At 42.0% G+C, this 22,568-nt stretch overlaps 1 protein-coding gene across 1 annotated transcript in view; it reads left to right on the forward strand.

Moving 5' to 3' along the window:
- Positions 1–22,568, forward strand: part of ADAMTS5 (ADAM metallopeptidase with thrombospondin type 1 motif 5) — a 49,984-nt gene that overhangs the window by 20,138 nt on the left and 7,278 nt on the right. The window contains exons 3-7 of the mRNA XM_039521168.1: positions 6,992–7,159; positions 14,284–14,567; positions 16,810–16,993; positions 17,487–17,662; positions 18,627–18,802. Coding sequence (XP_039377102.1) covers positions 6,992–7,159; positions 14,284–14,567; positions 16,810–16,993; positions 17,487–17,662; positions 18,627–18,802 — 988 coding nt within the window. The remainder of the gene's footprint in view (positions 1–6,991; positions 7,160–14,283; positions 14,568–16,809; positions 16,994–17,486; positions 17,663–18,626; positions 18,803–22,568) is intronic.

A 22,568-nucleotide genomic window follows, 5' to 3' on the forward strand; every position in this document is an offset into this window, starting at 1 on the left:
ATTTTTTAATGTTCTGGTAGTGCTATAAATGAAGATAAACATTGTGCTCCTGATCCCTGTAGTCCTCATGTTGTAGTCAGAGAACCAATGAACCTGGCACAGGAAGATGTAATTTATACATTCCTGCAGCATCTAATCTCCTTGTGTCTCATTAGGGAATTAATGTGGTGTTCCTCAAAATTTGGGCTGGGGGAAACAGATTTAAGGCACAGGAATCCTGCTGACAGAGGCTGCTGAGAGAATGTGCTAAATCAGCACATCCTCTGGCCGTGCCTTCTTCCCAGGCAATGCTAAACATTTTTGGGGATGAGCTACTTTTCTACAGTCCTCCCTCTCCCCCTTCTCCTTCCCCCCCGCCAGTGGAGGCAAGATGGCGGCTGTTCTCTTCTCTTGAACCTTTCCTCAGTGGCCTTTCTGCCACCCATGTGCCCCATAAAGGTCGACACCAGCAGATCCTGATGTAGATCCTGGACTGAATGTATATGTGAACTCCCATTGGAGCCTGTTATGATAAGTGACTGGCAGGAGTTCTGTCTATGTGAGGTCTGTAAGACAAGGCCCTTTTGGCTGTGTTGTTTTCTATTTTTGTCTGCTATTGCACTGAACTTTAATGAAATCATTAAGGTTCAGGTCAGTGATCCAGAGCTTTATTAATATAAGATTTTAAAATTGCCTCTGGGCTGAAGATTTAAATTAAAAAGTAATTTTTTGGTCATAATTGAAGAATACCAGTTAGAGAAAATGAAGATTCAAATGGAAGTAGAGAGGAAAGCACATTGGTAGATTCTCAGTATGAATTTTGTTGTACTTTTACAATTCAAAACACCTTATAAAACAGAACTTTGTAAATCACTATTCCTTAGGGTCATCAGTTTTTATGTAAAGCTCCCATTGACTTCAAAGTGATCTCTCCCTGTGAGTGATAGCAGGATGTGGCTCTTAATGAAGACCAATTGTTTTTCATAGTTAGAAAAACAATGTAAAAAAATTGTTTTCATTCTAAACAAGTTACTGCACGGAAGTGAAAAAAAGTGATTATCCAAAATGTATTTGGACTGTTGATTAGAGCAAAAACCTCTGAGCCAGGGGATCACTGGACTCTAATCCCATGTGAGCTACTGACTCATTGTATAACCTTGGGCAAGTCTCTTGGCCTTCTTGTATCTCAATCATCGCAGCTGGAATATTAGTTGAAAAGTATGACCTCACTGAAAACAGATGCTTCATCTGAGCTGAGCTTCCTAAGTAAACAAATTATAATGTTTATAATATTTTTTAGCATGCTGTGTCATCGCATATGTCCAATGATCAAACTTAGTTTAGGGACTATACTTTAGTACGCTGTTTAATCCAGGGACTAAACTTGAATGTATACCCACAACAGACTTTACTCCCAAACACGATTTTGGATGTTTGATTGCATTTTACATTGCAATTTACATGCTATATGTTGGGCCCGATTCTCATTTACTCTGTTCTTGGGACAGGCAAGGCTGGCCTTATCATGAGGCGAACTGAGACGACCGCCTCAGGTGCCAGACTCGGGCGGGGAGGGGGTGACAAAGTGGAGGGCCATGGCTTATGTACTCAAAAACCCAGAATGCTGCATATTGTTTTGGTTGCAAACTCTTCCAGTCTAATGTTCCAGCCACATTGGGTTCTACGAGAACAAAGGATTGGAAAAATCTGGCTAGAAATCTGGCATGCCATAAGAAGGCAGCAAATCACCGGAGAGCATTCCATAGGTGGAAAGAGCTTGAGATGAGACTAAGGTTAAAGGCCACCATAGATGATCAGCATCAAGAGAAGAGTGCATCAGAATCTCTTTACTGGCAAAATGTGCTGAAAAGGCTCATTGCCATTGTGAGAATGCTTGCTACCCAAAACCTAGCACTGCAGGGCACTTCAGATCAGCTGTATGTGCCAAACAATGGAAACTTCCTTAAAATTGTGGAGCTGATGGCTGAGTTTGATGCTGTACTCCAGGAGCATCTAAGAAGAGTCACCACCCAAGAAATGTACACACACCACTATCTTGGAAAAACAATTCAAAATGAGATCATACAGTTAGTGGTAACAAAAGTCAAAGAGAAGATTGTGGCAGATCTGAAGTCAGCAAGATATTACTCTGTTACTCTAGACTGCACACCTGACATCAGTCATACGGAACAAATGACTTTAATGGTGCATTTTGTAACAATAACAACAGAACCTAGTGAAAATGTCCCTGCAATGGTGACTGTCAGAGAGCATTTTCTAGAATTTATTGACATTGATGATACTACAGGAGCTGGTATGACAGTGTTGACACATGATGGCATGTGCGATATTGATGCGAGTGATTTAGGTGATGAACTGAAAGCCCTTTCAAGATGCATTTCAGCAGGATCAACTCCAAAGGCTGTTCCGGAATATATGTGCACAAATAAGATGACCACCCTCTTTCCAAATGCTTTTGTTGCTCTGCGCATACTTCTAACACTTCCTGTAACACTTGCCAGTGGAGAACGCAGCTTCTCCAAGCTGAAGTTAATAAAAACACATCTACGCTCCACAATGACACAGGAGAGGCTGGTCGGCCTTGCAGCCATCTCAGTGGAGCATGAGCTGGGCCAGACTGTGGACCTTCGGGAAGCAGTTCAAATTTTTGCAATCAAGAAGTCACGGAAAGCACCACTTTGATTATTCAAACAGATAAAAATGCCAGTGTTTACTATGCAGACAAGAAAAGTTACATTTGCTGTTCAGATGTTTGAAAGTTACTTAAAATTTTTGAACAAGGCATTTTAAGTTGTTAGTTCTCCTTTATTGGTGTAGGTAGCAGAGCAGTACCAGGAGAGGAGTAAAACAGGAAGAAGGCAGAATTGAGAACTTTCAAAGTTTTGGCCCAAGCGAAGGGGCATGGGGGCATCATTTGAGCTCCCCGCCTCAGGTGCCAAAATGTTGTGGGCCGGCCCTGGGGTCAGGGATGGAGAGTAAAGGTGGTTCGAAGCTACCTTTTCACTCACCATGTACAGAGGCCCACTGAGATCTACTTGACTCTCAGCATAAGTTAGAGCAGACTCGGTGCCCTCAATCTTCAGTTCTGCTTTCACAGTCCCTGGGAAGAAGAGAACAGCCAAAATGTTCTGGTCACAGCTCCCAACACACCCTGTATGTGCCCCCAAACCATCCTTTATTCCAGGTGCTGTGAGCAAGGCTAGCATAAAGCCCTTTCTGCAAAATCTACGCTGGCCAGAGAGAACCTCTGCACCCCTTTGTTCTGCCAGAGCACAGTAAAGGAATTGTGGTCTAACTGAGAATCAGGCCTATTGTGCACTGGTTTTCAGAGAGGATTTAGGCTTTGGTGGGTTTGTGACAGTCCCTTAGGAGTATTCTCACTTTTCTGCAAGATTCTGTGTGTCCAGCCAAGACTGTAGGCCCCAACCCTATGAGGTGTTAAGAATTCCTCCATGGTGCTGAGTTCTATCCTTTCCCATTGGCATCAATAGGTTTTGAGGGCACTGAGCACATTGACAAAGGGGATTCAGCATTTCTGAGGAGAAAGTCCTTATACTGTTTTAATGTTGCTTTTAATAGTTTGGAAAATAAGCAATCCTTCCCTAATTTCAAAACAGATGCATTAATGAGGCTGTGAGTCCATTTACATTCTCTTTTGCTGTTTTGGAAGAGAACAGTTTAATGTGTAAGAAGACTAGCATGCACCAGGGGGAACTGTGCATCATCCACTCTCTGTTTCTTTTACCCTTTTGTTCATTCCTGCAGCATAACTAAAAACCGTCCTGGGAAAATGAGATTGTGTCATTTTCACTCAGTGGGAACTGTCAACACCAGTAAGATGCTTCATTAAGTAAAAAACGTAAGATGATCTTCTAACTCAGTCGGAGTCAGTCATTGTCAGACAGCCGTTGGGAGCCTTTTTAGTGTTGTTATTATTCTTTCCTGACTTGAAGTTCATAGTAGTACAAAATAGTGTCATGCTGCTGTTGGCACCATTTATAAAAACACTTGTTAGAAGAATATTTTCCCAAGATTTCTGTTCTTACCTGTAGTTTTCAGTGTGGTTTTGCCTGCTTATAAGTTGCATGTGCAACTTTAATTCAGGCATTCCCTAACTTTTGGGTGCTTGACTTTGCTACCCTACTATTCGTTCAGTGTAGGGGTGGGTGTGGATGTGGGTGCTAGTGTTGGATATGTGGATAGATGGATAGAAAGGAAGGTATGTGTGACAAGAGGGAACAATAATGCCTGTTCCCCACCTGTACAATGGTGATAATAATTCTACCTTTTTCCCACTCTTTTTTTGTCTTGCCTATTTAAATTGTAATTTTGAATTTACTATCTCAGAAATCAGGAAGCTACTAAAATTGTTTTTTTGACAGAATTGATTTCTCACTTTTTTTAACGTGCCAAAACATTGATTCTTCATTCTCTAAATTTGCTTTTGTTGACAAAATTGTAGCAGTATGAACAAGCTCCAAAATCATCTGAGCCTTTTACTTTGAGATAGGAAACCCAGTAAGATCTAAACTAAAGGTGATTAATAGTTTCCCAAGCAGCAACGTCATTCATGAATTATAGTACTGAGTTATTGCAATATTTTTAATGAAAAAATAACAGGAGGCTACATTGCTCCTAAAACCGTAGGCCAAATTCAGTTACCTTGATGTAAATCTGGATTAGCATCAGATTCTGCTCTCAATTACAGAGGTATACATCTTGAATAGTTCTAGTGGACAGCGTGAACATTGATTCACTACAGCACTTGCAACTGTGAAAAGTTTAGTAGTCCATTGGGTGACTTAGGTCACCATTAATTTTGTTAGGTAGTAATTGGACTACATGAGCAGATGGCATATATTTATAGGGCCAGCTTTGTGGTTATCCAGCTATGTTACCCTGGAACATACTGGGGAATATATAAAAATGTATAAATACATTTTTTATTTAACCTCACTGATGCTTAATATTAACTTCAGTGGGTCTTCCCCTTTTATTGTTAAGTTTTGTACTTGCTGATTCACACTCAATCACTATCCATATCCAAATACTTAGTGTATAGCGTGTGCCATGTAATGTTATGTATCCCTACTTTCTATGGAATCATAGAGTATTTATAGGAACTTAATGGCAAATATTTAGCTCAATGCCCAAAGACTTAGAAATGCAGCTCCTCTTGTTGTTAATGGGATTTGAATGCCTTATTTCACAAACACATTATCCTGAAAATAATTAATGCAACGATAGTGTCCTCTAATGACCTTTGATATTTAGACATCACGCTGTCAATTGTTTTTGAGCCGTTAAAGCTGCCATCCATTATGCTGTTAGATCTCATCAGCATAGTATTCTCATGGCTGTTGGGCTATTTTTAATTATTTTTACGTTAATACTCCTATTATTTTGATTGGAAATATATATAATCAATGCATCAACAAGTTCATTTAGCTTTAGCCACAGTAATAGCCAGTAGTTCTCATTAGAAACTGACCAACACTCCTACAACATGTCAGCCAAGTTGTGGGAATTAATGGTGTAAATTTGTTACAAGGCAGTGATTTAACAAGTCAGCACAAAGCAGTTCTAGTTACAGTGGCTAAGAGACTTATGTGAGTCAGACTTTATTAATATGTCAGTTGGATTGCACGTAGAGTTCTTTTCAGACATTGAATACCCCTGGTGCCTGCCGTTCATTTCATTAATGTGATACAAGTACTGTGAACTGATAACATCATATGGTGAGACAGCAAAAAGAAGCGCGGTCTTCAGGTTTCTTGAAGAAGCTCATTGTTTGAGTAAAGGCTTGCAGGGCTTTTGGCAAAGTCAGAAGCAGAACATCGCAGAGCCTTCATTGTTAAATTAGTTGTTGATCTGCTAAGCTATGAGTCTATAACATCATAGAATTTGTAATATAGGTTACCAATGGCACATTGATTATTCAATGCTCTTTCTAAGAGACCCATCTCTTCAAGATAATAATATTGCCAGTAAGTTTTATTCAGCATCAATAGTTGCCTTAAACAACAACAACAAAAAATTCAACTCTTTTAAACTGGTGTTTGCATGGGGTGTTTAAATAGTAACATAGGGCCAGAATTGACCACCCTAAAACATGAGTAGTGCCTTCCTGCAGAGTGAGGGTAACAGAATATGGCACATACATATTAAATATTCCCAAAGGAAAATATTCATATGTACAGAGAAAAAAATGCCTACATGTCATAGATATCACAAGTCTATAATTAGACATTCATTACATATACCGGCAAATATTTGATTTAATATATTATTACAGTAATGTATGAATGAGTGCAAGCATACTGTTGTATAGAATTGTTATTTACATTGTATTACCACATAATAATATCACATTACTATAGCAGACAGTAATGGGGATCAATTTTCATTGCAATGTACAGGTTTTAACTATATGAGACTAATTAAATTTAAGGAGAGTTGTATAGCTAAATTCTGCTGAACATTTATGCCACAGTATGTAGGAATACATTATATGTTTTCTTGAAATAGAAAATGTATTTGAATGAGTAGAGCAAGCACATTACTTCCAGAAACTGAGAGAAGTAGATGTTGTTGCTAAATTTAGCAGCTGAGTAAATCTGGTATTTGAGCACACTCAGAGATATTCATCTTGAGCACCCTCCTGACAAGTCAGTAACAGAATATCAATGTATTTGTAGAGATCACTGTTTGTCCTCCTTGTTACACCTTTTGTCTCCAATCCTGCAAATGCTAAGGACCAGATCTTCAGTTGATATAAATCAGCATTGCTCCATTTATGTCTCAACTGGTGTAAATCAGCAGAACTCTGTTGACTTCAAGCTGAGAATCTGACCAATGGGAAGCTTAAAAGTGGTCATCTTCATGTTGTCATTTCAGATTGATGCATCCAACTCTGAATATACACTTCACTTGCTAAAACCCTATCCACTGCAAAATAATATAATTACATTTCCTACTTGCATTCCTACAGGGCACCTGCTTGGGCTTTCCCATGATGACTCCAAATTCTGTGAGGAGAACTTTGGCTCCATGGAAGATAAGCGCTTAATGTCCTCCATCCTGACTAGCATTGATGCTTCCAAACCCTGGTCAAAATGCACTTCAGCAACCATAACTGAATTTTTGGATGATGGTCATGGTACGTATTATTATACCTGGTGTCAGATATAGTTTTCAGCTTTGCACACTCCTGTTATATATCAAAGCAGTGTTTACAGAAAGCTCATTCTTATGTTATCAGGAAAATTGTGAACCAGATTATGCCATCCTTACTCCTATTGAGCACTACCAAGCAGCTACTTGCAAGCAGTAGGTAGTACACAGCATGCCTAGGAACTTGTTTGTATGAACAGTTAGCACATGGCAAGCTGGGGTGAAAATCGACTCCTGTTTCAAAATGGTGTAGCTCAAAGCACACTGTGGAATGTTTAGTGTGTGGTGTCCGTATGGACAGTTAGTACACAGCAGGCTGGTGCAAGATAGATTTACACCCAGCTTGCACTGCAATTTAACTGTTCATATAGACAAGCCCTAAGACTGGCAGAATCTAGCCCCTTGAGTAGCCTGCATAACATAGTTAAGCATGGATAGAATGTAGGTGGATTATAGTCAGTGATGTTTTCACTGGGAACGTTGGTGAAGTTTAGCTAACAACCACGGTATTACTTTTTGTTTCCAAATGCTGAAGAAGAGAGTCCAGAGAGCATTTTATCCAAAAGATGCATGAATACTTTGGCTTATCAAGTAATTAAAATGGGCATTAAAAGTTATCAGGTATTTGGCTAAAAAGTGAAGATGCTACACTTAGAAGCCTCATTCCTCCTACTTACTATTATTTATGTCATGTTAGTGTCTAGAGGTGCCAGCCAGGAATTAGGACTCCTTTGTGTTAGGCACTATTGATACACATAACAGAAAGACAACCTCTGCTCCAGGTATCTTACAGTCTCCTATACAGTGCTTTAGAGAACAAAACTAATATTTTATCTCTTGCCAAAACGAGGTAGCTATTTAGAAATTTCTAGTATACTCAGAGGACTGAGTCTGACTAAGTGGGTATTCACCCGTGAAAGCTCATGCTCCAATACGTCTGTTAGTCTATAAGGTGCCACAGGACTCTTTGTTGCTTTTTACAGATCCAGACTAACACGGCTACCCCTCTGATACTCAGAGGAGAAGGGCTCCTCAGCTAGCAAGCCAGAGTCTTTAATCAGGGTCTTTGATTATTAACCTGATCCTGAATAAATACTATACAACATAGTATGTTAACATTTTATTTAACTTTGACTTAATAAAAAGCTTTTTTTTAAAAGCATAATCAATAATCCTAAATGCATTTTAAATTGTTCATTGTGCTTGCAAAGCAACTGCAATTCTTAAACAAGCCAAGAATATTCCAAAATACTGAGATAAAAATTACGTAATTGAGTGAATGGATCAAGTTGTTATGGTAACTTCAGTACTTATGGATGAAAGGTACCGCATGCCTGCAGAATGTACGGGATTCTTTTTTTAAAGCAAGTAAAGTAAATATTTTATTGGTAATTTCAGGGCTGTCCAAAATGCTTTATCCTATTATTGTATCTGGAAAATTACTTCAGTTTTTCTCTCCTAATTTTATGAGCTCCATTAATCTAGGGTTGTCCTGTTTTATGGTACATATCACTTTGGCATTAATTTAATTAACAGGTTAGTTTCCACATGTGCAAGAACAGATCTGTATCACATAGCTGTGTCAGGCCTGGAGCAGACCAAAGAATGAACTCTGATTCAGAACCACAGTTTATCCCCTTTCCCCCCACCTTTCTCTGGGGAGGGAGTAAGTTACTTCATTCCTTTTCTCCCCATACTGTGAACCCAGCCAGCTACTCTATGAGGGGCAACGAGTGTGAGTTCAAAGACAGGACTCCTCCCATTCTCCTCACTGCCAATTTTCTTGCATTGGGAAGTGTATAGGGCAGTGGTCCCCAACCTTTTTGTGGCCAGTAGCACATTCATGTTTTCAGAAGAGTGTGGCGGGCGCCAACAATTTTTCAAGGCTTATTTTGTATTTGTACATTAAATAATATGAAAAACATCATATTTAATATAACATAATATATGAATCCAGAGAGAAGTCGCGAGGACAGAGAACACCGGCGCCCGTAGCCTGCAACCCCGGAGTTCTCTGTCCCCGGCAGGCGCAGGGCTGTGGCTTCTCTCCGACTTAAGCTGCGGCCCTGTGCCTGCCAGGGACTGAGAACCCAGCACCCGCAGCCCCGGAGTTCTCTGTCCCCGTCAGGCGCGGAGCCGTGGCTTGTCTCCCCTGCTGGGCAGTAGGCGGGCCCCGCGCCTGCTGGGAACAGAGAACACCGCGCTCGCAGCCTGAGTTCTATGTCCCCATCAGTTGCGGGGCCGTGGCTTCTCTCCTCTGCTAGGCACTAGGCGGGCGCATATAAATGCCCCGGCGGGCGCCATGGTGGCCACGGGCACCACATTGGGGACCACTGGTATAGGGAATAGCCCCTGCTCCCTACGCCATGGCTGGAGTCACGATCTGAGCTGGAGAGTAACTGGAGTTGTGACAAGCAAGCCCAAAGGACTCAGGCCATTTACTTCAATGGGAGCAGGTTGGGCCCCAAATCATTCAGGACCATGTTCCAATCCCCTTACTCACAATAAGTAGTACCTTAGCACACAAGACATCCCCAAGATTTTGGTGACACTTCTCCCACAGTAACGTACTACACCAAGTGAGGAAGGCTCTCAGAATCTTGCTTTCATTTAACATGATTGGGTCAGGTTGTGTTGCCCTTACTCACCCTGCTGAGCACTTAGTCACTAACACCAATAGTTCCACTGAAGTCTCTAACATGGTGAAGTGCTCCACAATCTGACCTACAAGCTGCTTTCATGCCTGGCATGACTCCATTTATTTCAAAATCATAATGGATCCCTGTGGAAGCTCAGGCAGTCTGATTGTTTGAGTGTCTGAACTTTCAGACATGTTTTCTAAACAAAGACATTTTTGGTAATAGAGTTTTGTTTCATTCTATTGTATCCCCTTGTGGGATCTTCTGTCTATTTTTAAATCAAGGATTTGTATTGACAAAAGATAAACGTAACCTATGAAATCAAACCCCTCTCCCCAAAAAAACCCTATCCAACAGTCTAAATTGTTAAATTTCCCTGAATGACAATGTTGCAGGGGCATTCGGTGTACAAGGAATGGGAATCTTTTAGTTTATTCTTTTTCAGGCTCACTGAAATCACAGATCAAAAGCTCCCACTTAGATTAATGCCCCAGCATGCGCTATACAAATGATGTCACTTCAGCCACTGAACTCTATTGGATCATGAAGCCAGTTTGAAGGTCGGGGTGTATTAAGAGTAAACAGGGCCTAGATCAGTGGTGGGTAACCTGCGGCCCACGGGCCACATGCAGCCCATCAGGGTCATCCGCTGGTGGGCCGCGAGACAGTTTGTTTACGTTGACTGTCCGCAGGCCTGGCCGCCCACAGCTCCCAGTGGCCGCGATTTGCCATTCCCAGTCAATGGGAGCTGCGGGAAGCGACAGTCAGCACATCAGATTTTCAGGGTTCCCCAAAATAATTTTGTGCCACCCCTTCCCCACTGCACCCTTTCCCCTCTTGGCCAACTCCTGGTGGCTGAAGTTTAGGATGGCTCTCTCTGAATTTTTCTTTTGAAGAAGTTATCTTTCTGCAGTCCCCCATGTAGACAGATGAAAAGACCGTGACTCCAAAATGCTATCAGGCAGCGAGAGGTACCTACCCATTCATTCAGACATAATGAGTGCGGAGCTGCAGCTGCCACACTATAGAGGAGCAGATACCTTACAGAACACACTGTAGCATCTCTGAGAGAAAGAGAGAGAATATCTCCATATACTTTGAGGTTGTTTGTCGCTGGCTTTTACATTGTCATGTGCAATCTAACATGGGAGAGATTGTACAAGAAGAAGAAGAAACTTTCTTTCTTTCTTTGGAACATAGTAAACTAGCACTATATTTTGCTTTGGACAAACGGTAGCTTGTGAATCATGAACTGTGACAACTAGAACATGTCAGCATTGACGTGAGAAAATAAATAAATAAAGCACTCCATCTGCTGCATGTTACAGCTAAACTTACAGAAACTGAAATGAAATCCAAATTGCTGGACTTATTGGTAGGCTGCCTTCGTAAAAGAAGGGTGACTTCCTTACTAAGACTTTAGTTAACCTTCCCATATAGTTTTTTCCCCCTATCGATCTAAGGTGCTTTTATGGCCTTATTACCACAGTATTTGAGCATCTCACAATCTTTAATATGTTTATCCTTACAACACCACCTGTGAAGTAGGCAAGTATCATTATTCCCATGTTACTGACAAAGAATCAGAGAAACTAAGCGACTTGCCAAAGGTTACAGAAGAAATTTGTGGCGGAGCAGTGAGTTGAACTGAGGTCTTCTGACACCTAGCTAGCACCCTAACCACCGGATCCTCCTCCTTCTCCTTTTGCAGCGATGATTTAATTGATGACTTTATGTTACTGATTTGATTTAAGGCACCAATATGATATTGTGGAAGAAAAGGTCTAGTTACTCTTCAGAAGACAGGAGAAAATTCCTTCTATTTGCTTTTACCTTCTCTCTACCATATTGTACTGATTATCTGTATTTTTGGTCATTATTTATTGCATGCAGGCAATGTGTTCAGTACCATACGTAGCCTAGACAAAGAGAGTCTCTGTCCCAAGAAGTTTACAAGCTCTGCTCATCTGCCTCATGCAGAGTTTTATTGTGCAATTCTGTCTTGTGCAACATGTGTGTAAGACATGTAAGAGATAGTGAGATGGCTTGGACTGCATTGCCATCAAATGTCAATAACGTGTACCATAATTCTAGATCTTTGTTAATCAGATCTGGACTGTGCGGTCAGTCACAGTGCGGTTGTGTTCACAGATCTTGGCTGAGATAGAGGCTTGGAAACTGGCTGAAGCTCACCCTGCCCATGTTTATAGTCCCTAGACATATTTGTCCAGGGGCTGGAGACAGGGCACTTTCAGTAAAGAGAACTCATCTCTGGAATTCACTCCCCACCCAGTTAGGAAAAACCCGAGTTTGTTGATTTTCTGGGCATGAGGGCCCATATGTAGAATGTCTATTCTTGAATGAACAATTGGGTTTTAACATGTGTTAACTAAGAGAACAGAACATTCTAGTGTATAGAAGGACACAGTCATTTTAGCTGGTCATGGTTAATCCAAGGGTGAACTAAAATGACTGTGTCCTGTCTACATTAGAATTTTCAGTCATGTCAGTTAACACATGTTAAAACCCAATGGTTAGTTCAAGTGTAGACAAGCCACTGGGGGCTGAGGAATGTTTGAGTATTAATACAGTGGCAGTTTTGTGTTATTTTTGTCCTATGTTTCAAAATGTGGAATTGTTGGTGCAGTTAGAGTTTGAAAAGCACTATGTATATGTGATAGTAATGAATACAGCTAAGTCTAACAAGCTGGTGCTCTCTCTTGTCAGCATCCCAAAGTGGTGCTAACTTCCTCCATCAGCAGGAATGGTGTGACAGCAGATATTTGCTGGGTTTTTTATTTTTACTGAACACAGTTTTTGACAGAAACTGCTGCTAGTTTTTATTTTCCTTTTAGAAACCCAAGCCCTTTGTCTTGTAAAAAAACATCTGTGTGTCCTCACCCTCCACTGTGCCTTTAATATTTTATGTTACAAGACACATTTCACAATGGGGTCCTTTTAATGACTTTTATCTCGGGATACCAGCCTATCCGTTAGAAGACGCACACCTTGTTTTCATTTTTAAAAAGGCAGTGTAGTCCGGACTAAAGATAAGATCAACATGTTGGGTAAGTCAAGGCCACCAGGGGACAAATGGAGCAACAAACTTAATGGGATGGGTCTTCTCAGTAATAAATAAGTGATGATGCTGAAAGGCTTTTTGGCTGAATTTAGCTGTGGAGAGCCCTTAGTGGTCTTTAGGGAAAGCAAACAATTGCAGTAAATGTGTTTTCTTGAGGGAAATTAAACCTGTTCATTTTTTTTAAAGCCTCTAAACTAGGTCTTGAAACATGATGCCAGACCTTGAATTCTCATATTTTGTAAGCTATGGTAATTGTGAAGTATTTATATTACACATTTTTTTACCCATGAGTGAGCAGGGGTGGTGCTAGTGTTGGTTGCAAAGCAAGATGGGTTGTGGTAAGTTATTCTGGCTGAGGATAAGTGAAGTATGCCCATACCACATGATATGACAGAGTTTAGAGTGAAGACCGAGTTTCCCACGTCAGCATGTGAGTTTGTCAGTGGTGTGAAAAAAATTGTTAGAACAGGACTCTTGAAGAACGTGAATGTGCTTTGCATTTTTAAAAAGACAGGGAGCCAGGCAGATTTTTGACATTTGCAAATAACAGCGTTCTATCTTGTATTTTAATTTATTTTCTTTTTTATTTAAAGATTAATAGAACTGTTCAAACTGGGTCCAGAAGTGGCTAACTGTGATTCTTTACATGAGGAGCCCAATGCAAATTTACCACCAACGTAACCTTTGATATGCTGCTTATATTTTCCTTTGAACTGATGTTTTTTTTCTTAAAGGGCCCCCCGGCTACAAATCTATTTTTTCATGCATTTTCTGGCTTTCCTTTAAAAGCTTTGCCTTTTCAAATGTTCTGGCTCAAAATTCAAATGACAGCTTTGCTTATTTTATGTGTCTCTTGATCGTGCCTCAAATCACAGGTTAATAAATAGAGTGGAACCCACTTTGAGTGAACTCAGATACAGTGAAACACAATGCAAGTCCCAAATTGCCTCAATGCAGTTCAATGTTCTACTATTTATAGTTTTGGGGGGCAGGGAGGAAGGGCTCACCACAAGACAAAATAAACAGCTAGACAAACAAGAGTTTGATACCTGTTCCCTGAAGAAGTGAGGTTTTTTTACCCACGAAAGCTTATGCCCAAATAAATCTGTTAGTCTTTAAGGTGCCACCGGACTCCTTGTTGTTTTTGTGGAGACTGACTAACATGGCTACCCCCCGATACTTGGTCCCTTGGAGTGCAGCAGATGGAGAACCCAGTTGCAGTAACAATGCCTGATCCAAAGCCCACTGAAGTCAATGGGAGTATTTCTGTTGACTTCATTGAGGTTTGGACCAGGTCCATAATCTTTATCACCCTGTCTGGCTTGAAAGCTAGAGGTTGTATAGTACAGATAACAAGGAAGTGAGTAATAAATTGGATTGTTCTTTCAGGGAACTGTTTACTCGACCAACCACGAAAGCAGATCTTGGGCCCTGAGGAGCTTCCAGGACAAACGTACGATGCCATTCGTCAGTGCAAACTCGCATTTGGACCTGAGTACACAGTGTGTCCTGGCATGGATGTATGCTCTCGCCTGTGGTGTGCAGTTGTTCGCCAAGGTCAGATGGTGTGTCTGACTAAGAAGCTACCTGCTGTGGAGGGGACACCATGTGGGAAAGGAAGGATCTGCCTCCAAGGAAAATGTGTTGACAAAACTAAAAAGAAATATTATTCGGTATGTTACTGCTCCAATGGCCAAAGCCTGGGGAAATCTTAGAAGGCTTGATCCTGCAATGTGCTGATTGTAACGGGTGTTAAAGGGATGGAGCATTGGCAGGGTTACACCCATAGTGTATAGCAGGGATCGGCACACAGCATGCCAGGGATCAGCACAGCAGGGATCGGCACTCGGCATAGCAGGGATCGGCACTTCAGCACGCGGCATGCCAGGGTAAGCCCCCTGGTGGGCTGGGCTGGTTTGTTTACCTGCCACGTCCGCAGGTTTGGCCAATCGTGGCTCCCACTGGCCATGGTTCGCTACTCCAGGCCAATGGGGGCTGCAAGAAGCCGTGGCCAGCACATCCCTCAGCCCGCGCCGCTTCCCGCAGCTCCCATTGGCTTGGAGCAGCGAACCGCGGCCAGTGGAAGCCGCAGTCGGCCAAACCTGCAGACACAACAGGTAAACAAACTGGCCTGGCCCACCAGGGGGCTTACCCTGGCGGGCCGCGAGCAAAAGATTGCCAATCCCTGGTCTACAGAGTAAAAACTGCCTTCTTGTTTATTTGATATGCAGTTAAATTGTTGCTGGTGTAGACCCTCTTCTGATACTTTTGGAAAAATGTTGCTGGATGTCAGGAAGCACGTTTTCTTCTCCCAGGGTATTGGAGCTTTCACTCTAGGAAAACTGGAAACATTATTTTAAAATATAGGCCTTGATTCTGCAGTGAGGTGGAACTCAGGAGATGGAGGGGCTGTCAGGCTCCCATTCATAGCTCCCTGGTTCTAAGGCACCACTGACATAAGTTAAATATGCATAGCTTTAATTTACGCCACAGAAGAAAAGTTCCTTGAGGACCTTAAACCAGTGGAGAATCAGGTATATTGGAGCTCCTCTTCAACATGTCCCCGATAGAAAGAGCAGGTTTTTAGAGCAGGAGGCATCAGAGCTGGTACAAGAGGTGACAGAGCCCCCTCCACCAGCTTTACATGGTTGGAGTTTCTCCATACACAGGGGAACTGTCCAGTGCAAATCTTGAGCTGCTTGAAGTTCACGTTGCATGACGCTGGTGCGAGAAACAGTACAAATCCTAAAAGAAGGTCCCTGCCCCAAAGAGCTTTGTGAGAATGTTTAAGAAATATTAGAATAATTCAGACCTAAGTGCATTCTCTCTTTATATAACTGTATTTTCTCCAATGACGTATTCCCATCCTCCTGGTATAAAATGCATACATTTCAGAAGTATAATTACAGTGAAAGTGGTGCATTGTGCACAGAGTTTTTTCTCTTAAGTGAGCCAAGATAGTAGAGTGGCAGGCTTAGCTGCAAACAGTATCTGACTGCTGTTTCTTATGCCAGTGCGCCTCAGCACTTTAGCTCGCTGGCTGAGAAGTCGCTTTAACTGCACTCCTTTTGCCACACTCTGTTTTACCAGCTCATACCTTTCCCTCTTGAACTTAGAACAGCTATGAAATTCAATCTGTATTTCTGTTTATGTGCTGAATAAATTAAAGACAGTCACTTAATTGGGGAAGATTATAGCAATATAATTCAGGAAGATCATTAAATTAGCAATGTGATAGGCATTCTGTGATATGGCTGGCATGCATGTGAAGTGTCACTTCGAAAACAAAAGTGATTTTGATAAAGGTACCATGAACACTATTCACATTTCTTGAGAAATCTAAAATACAAATCAGAGTCACATGATCTTGCTTAGGTTGGTCAGGTCATAGCTATTTATATAACTGATAATCTAGCAAAAGGACTCCAGGATGAAGAACAATATCTCCTTACCACAAGCAGTGCCATACAACTGTACTACTTAATTAATCACAGTGATCAATAATAGCAGCATATTACCTAGGCAGAGTAGAGCTAAGTGAAGTGGGCCTGGAAGAACAATTATCACAAAGAAAGAATGGAAATGGGATTAGGAGTCCTTTAAATTGAAGTGTGTGCACAGTGAAATGGGTAGAATTTGGTTCTGCAGAGTTAAGCCATATACTGCCCTTGACCCACATCCAGAACTCCGCTGGACATCATGCCACCTACATGAAGATCAAGGGCAGTAAATGGCTATGACTGCAAGTGAAAAGTTTCTCAGAGTTACTCCACATCCTAATATGAGGAGAGCCCCAGTTTAAACAAGAGGAAAAACGTCTGCTCTTTTGGGGACAAGTATCTGTGCTTTTGAGATATAGTATCTTCATTCAGGTTTGGATCATCTTTTCACATCCCACTGTTTCATGTGTTCTAGGCTTCAAACCACGGTAACTGGGGTTCCTGGGGTCCTTGGGGACAGTGCTCCCGTACATGTGGTGGAGGGGTTCAGTTTGCCTATCGTCACTGCAACAACCCAGCTCCTAGAAACAACGGGCGATACTGCACTGGAAAGAGGGCCATCTATCGCTCCTGCAACGTCGCATCCTGCCCAGCAAATGGTATGTTCTGCAGCAGCCAAAGCTGCTTGACTTTACAGCCTTTGTTCCTGTTATATGGTAAATACTAATCTCCATAGGAGAAAAAAAAGAAGATGGTGTCCATTGTAGCTTCCCCCAAATGTACCACAATGTGGAAACATTAGCTACAAGTGATAACAAAGTCACTGTAACACAGTTTAAATTCAAAAGCGTAATTAACCCTGCAAAGAGATGGTGGCTACTGACAGGAGAATTCCATAAACAGCAGCCCTGCTCTGGAGAAATGAACCAGATGAGCAGAGTTTTGACATTAAGATGCTTATAATGTCATGAGAGCATTACCAAAATAAAAGATTCAGAGGATTTTCAAAGGCCATTAACAGGTGTTGGGGCAAGGAGGAGGAATAGTGTGAATTTAACCTGGTATCATAAGACCAAAGAAGGTAGCTGTGCATACTGACATTTGCAAAATATCCTATGATAAACACTAATGAGATGAATGATAATTCTCCAGCTAAAGCCTTTCGACAAGAACAATGTGAAGCAAGAAATGGCTATCAGTCTGATGCAAAGGGTGTCAAAACGTTTGTTGAATGGGTCCCTAAGTATGCTGGCGTGCTTCCTGGAGATGTGTGCAAGCTCACCTGCCGAGCCAAAGGGACGGGTTACTATGTCGTGTTTTCTCCAAAGGTAATGTACCTTCAGTGACAATTTCAGTGCCAGGCTCTGAAGGGTATTTTGGAAAGCTCTGTAGCTAGGCTGTATCAAGGAGAAGAATATCTTTTGTTTAATCATATGTTCCAGAAGAGCACTGGCCAGAATTGACCCCTAAAATTAGACAGTTTTCCACATCTAAACATGTGCATGCATATGAAATTGTGCTTGCTAATTCAGTCAGTACTACTTTCACATCAATAGTAGGTAAAAAGGTTTCTCTATTTATAGACGGCAGTGCACATTGGGATCTTTCTAGTTGAAAGGAGTTGCTTTGTCTGTCTGCAAACTACTAAATTTTGCTCCAAGCTGCATTGATATGAATCCAGAGTAGCTCACTTAAAGCCAATGATCTGTTATGTGCCCTATGATCAGAGTTTATTATTTCTGACATGGTAGAATCAAGAGTAAAGTGATTCCTATGTATCCCTTAGTTATGTGCCTTTCTTCTTCTAGATGTTCAGAGACTGAATTAATTCAAGTTTTATAAAGTACTTTGAGACGGTCAGATGAAAGGCTGTCTATAAGTGCAAAGTATCACTGTTCATAAAATCATCCTTAAATCAGAACTTCTGATTTAGTGCCTTAGGGTAAATAGAAGAAGAGCCATATGTCAGATGCCTGTGGCCCCTTTGTTAATGTTTCTGCTGCATTAGTGCCCTGAGGGTTAGATTGCATCAGTCCTGGCTGGCAGAATAAGAACTGTATTCTGTTAATCATCACACCAAATGCCAAGCAAGCAGAAAAGTGTGAACTAGAACTCACACATGCAGAGGGCACTGTTAAAAAACACACTGAGTAATTGCTCCTTTATAGTACAGCTTTAATAATTCACAGTAGGTATACTGTGGCTGAACTAAATAAATAGCAGTGCTTGCCAATCAAATACACAAAAGCAAATCTTTTTACAGCTTTAACTAACAAAGACTTAATTCCCCAGGTGACTGACGGAACTGAATGTAGGCCATACAGTAATTCAGTATGTGTCCGGGGAAAGTGCATTCGAACTGGTTGTGATGGCATCATCGGTTCAAAGCTCCAATATGACAAGTGTGGGGTGTGTGGAGGAGACAATTCCAGCTGCACGAAAGTCATGGGAACCTTTAATAAAAAGAGGTAATAATTTTGGATGGAAATAATTGTACCCTTTCGTGCAAGCAGAATTATTAGCAGATTTTTATAACTATAGATGCAAATGAAGCTTACTGAATAGATGTGTCTAAGTTAGAAGGAAAAGTACTGTCCGTAAGTAAGGCTGCGAGTTTGTCATGGAGGTCACGGAAGTCACAGATTCCGTGACCTCCATGATTTCTGCAGCAGCCGGTGTGTTTGGCTTAGGGGCCGCTCAGGCAGCCCCTGCGCCAGGTGCACCGGCCACTGCTGGGCCAGTCTCAGGCTGCAGCAGAGTTTGGGTGTGGGAGGGGGCAGGGGCTTGGGGCTCAGAATGGGGTGAGGCGGGCTCTGGGCGGCGCTTACCTGGGGGGCTGCCTGGAAGAAGCAACATCCCCCTCGCTCAGCTGCAAGGTGGAGGCGTGACCAGGCAGCTCAGGGGGCTGCCTCCGCCCAGAGTGGTGGCTTCGCAGCTTCCATTGGTCATAATCCCCAGCACCCACGGGGCCCCCAAGCAGCCCCCTCTCCCCGCAAGTTTTATTCACTGGTATTTTTAGTAAAAGTCATGGACAGGTCGCGGGCCGTGAATTTTTATTTACGGCCCGTGACCTGTTCGTGACGTTTACTAAAAATATCTGTGACTAGAACACAGCCTTACGCATAAAACCTTGTAAAGGCACAAGTCTGACTGGGTGCCAGATTTCTATTAATTAATTTTATTCATATAAGACATCCCAGAGAGGCGCATTTCCTAAGTTTTATTGCACTTCTCAGATGTTTAAAACAAGCTTCCTAACACTAGCCAGGCTATGTAATAATCAGAGAAAAACATTGCACCCAATTCACTTCTGAGGTTCTGATAGAGAACGTAGGCTGCAGCCCCACCAACGGAGAGTTTGCCCGGAATAGGGGCATCGTTTTGCAAGCTACCTCTAACCATCGATGTACCAGAGGGCCTGGAGCCAGGTTAATATCCCCTAGAATGTGGGGAACTAATCAGAAAGGGTTGGGGCTGGAACAGTCAAGTGATGCACTGATATGGTGCATTTCCCAGGTGATCTCTGTTTGTGAGGGTCCTATGGAGTCACAAATTGAATTTAAAACCGTTCAACTCTGCTGGAGGGCTGGCACTATTACTTACCCCTTGCTAGGTTAGGTGCAGTCTGGAGGCATGGTTGCAAATTACATCCCTCTATAATCATGTGCTCAAATCAAGCATCAAAGATATCTTTAATATCTCATTGTCTGTATATCACTCTCTACTTATGGACACCAAATCAGTCAACCTTTGATGCCCTTATTTCCCAGGCAGCTGAACAGTTGTGATTAATGCTGGCCACCACGGATGGATTTTTTTTATTCGATTAAAAATAATTACAGCAAGTTGTTGATCAAAATTTTACCACCATCACTACAAATACAATCGCTAATTTAAAAGAAAACCCTCGGTTTAAAAAAAAAAACTCTTTGTCACAGAAAAGACAGAAGTATTACTGATCTTAATGGCATTATTAGTTTCGGTTCAACCAGTATATCCTTCACAGTAAAACAGTGGCTGTTGTTTTTCTATTTATAACAGTAACATCCTTTATATTAAATTTACCTAATAATTCCCATTATAAAAAATTCTCATAATAGAATTTGTTTATGCCTTTTTTCTTAATTTTTAATGTAACTTTCTAAGGGGTTTTTTTAATGTTAAAGAACTTTAAGGTTGCAAAATCAAGCACTCAGAAGTTAGAAAATGCCAGAATTAAGACTATCTGTGCAATCAGGGCCGGTGCAGCCTATTAGGCGACCTAGGCGGTCGCCTAGGGTGCTAGGATTTGGGAGGCAGCATTTTCTTCGGTGGCAACCACAGCGGCCGGATCTTCGGCCGCCCCAGTCGCCACCGGCGTTTAGGCGGAGGGAGCTGTGGCAGGGGAGCGCGGGGAGGGCCGCCTGCAGCAAGTAAGGGGGGGGCGGCATGCAGGGGAACTCCGCGCCCCAGCTCACCCCTGCCCCGCCTCCTCCCCGAGCAGGCCGTGGCTGCTTCACTAAGCTGATTGGCGCCGCAAGCCTGGGAGGCAGGAGAAGTGAAGCAGCAATGGCGTGCTCAGGGAGGAGGCAGAGCAGGGGTGAGCTGGGGCAGGCAGCTGCCACATGGCTCCCTGGGCCGGGGCGGGGGGAGCTGCCATGGCGGGGGGGGTGCCTGAGGTCGGAGGGGAGCTGCTGCTGGTGGGAGGGAGTGCCTCAGGGCGGGGGGGCAGGGGACCCTCTGCAGGGCTCGGGGACGGAGGAGGGCGCAAGGTGGAAGTTTCGCCTAGGGCGCAAAACATCCTTGCACCGGCCCTGTGTGCAATCTTGTGTCTTTGCATTATGATACAGTCTTTAATTACATATTGTTTTTAATATGAGCAACCTTAATTCTGACATTTCCTAACTTTTGGGCTCTTGACTTTGTAACCTTAATAACATTCTTTTAACACAGATTTTTGGATATGTATTTTATATAAATATTTCCTGCAATGGTAGATGGTGCAATTCATAGACTTTATCTGTACTGCATTACTCCTGGCAGTGTAACTCGACTTTAATTATTAGTTATTCCAGCAAAACAATGGAGTAATACAAGTACTTAATCTAGAGTAGCACAGTTACTTAGTCTTTACATAAATACTCAAAACTTCATAAACATAGCAGCCTGTCAGCTAACTGGCTCCCAGGGAGACATCTTCATTTTTTATATTTTTATCACATTTTCTCCTGACCCCTTCCTTTTACTTTAAAAAGATATTACACTGCCCTGTTCAAACACCAATGTGATACTTCCAGCATCAGCTTATTTGTCAGAGATTTATAAATGAAAATAAATGTATCGACAGTCCAGCTAGTAGTTTATAATGATGTATTTATTATTTCTCTAGATTTATTGTATCCCTCTTGAGATACTAAATATTCTAGAGAGCCTACAATTCTGAATGCTTGTGACCTTGAGTATAAGAATTAGACATCTCTTTCTAAATCTGAATTGAAATAAGATACCTTGCAAGTAGTGGTTGACAAATGAAGTAAAGGTGCCGTAATTATCTGAGTTAAGCATTTGGCCGTGCCTTTCATTAGACATTTTGTAATTAACCTTTAGCTTTATGAAGTTTCAAAGGAAACAGTTTTTTTCTCAGTGATCAAGATTATTTTTAAATGTTCCCAAGGTACCTTACCCAGCTGTTAGCTTGCTCACTCTTTCCTTAATCATCATTATAGCAAAGGCAGTATGAAACAGCTGTAACCAATCCACACAGAGGTGGCAGAAACTCAGTTTGAAAGGGTTAGAGCAGAGGTGCTCTGCATGGGGAGTGGAGGAGCAGGCAGAGATGGAAGTTTGGGGTGTCAGGGACAGGAAGGTGAATGGGATGGATGCTCTGCATGGGGAGTGAGGACGGCTACAGAGGCTCAGCTATAGGGGGTGGCTACCTGCTCCCGGTGCATATCTTTTTAGCTTTCCTTGGCAGACCTAATGTGCTTCAAATTTCATATCTCCCCTCTTATGAACAAATACATATGCCTCAGGTATATAAACTGTCAGTTATTGTTCATTCTTCTTGAATCCAATTCATATACAATTAGTACTGAAACCAAAGATTAAGTCATTTGAAGTAAGTGCAGTGATTTTTTTTTCAAGGACATAAAAATGAATTAAAAAAATAATGAACATGTTAAAAATTAATTGGATAGCATCAATCTGAGATGGGCCTCCAGCCGAATGCTTTCAAGGCCTGATCCAAAGCCCATT

Source organism: Mauremys reevesii, linkage group 1 (assembly GCF_016161935.1).
Source record: "Mauremys reevesii isolate NIE-2019 linkage group 1, ASM1616193v1, whole genome shotgun sequence".
NCBI lineage: Eukaryota > Metazoa > Chordata > Testudines > Geoemydidae > Mauremys > Mauremys reevesii.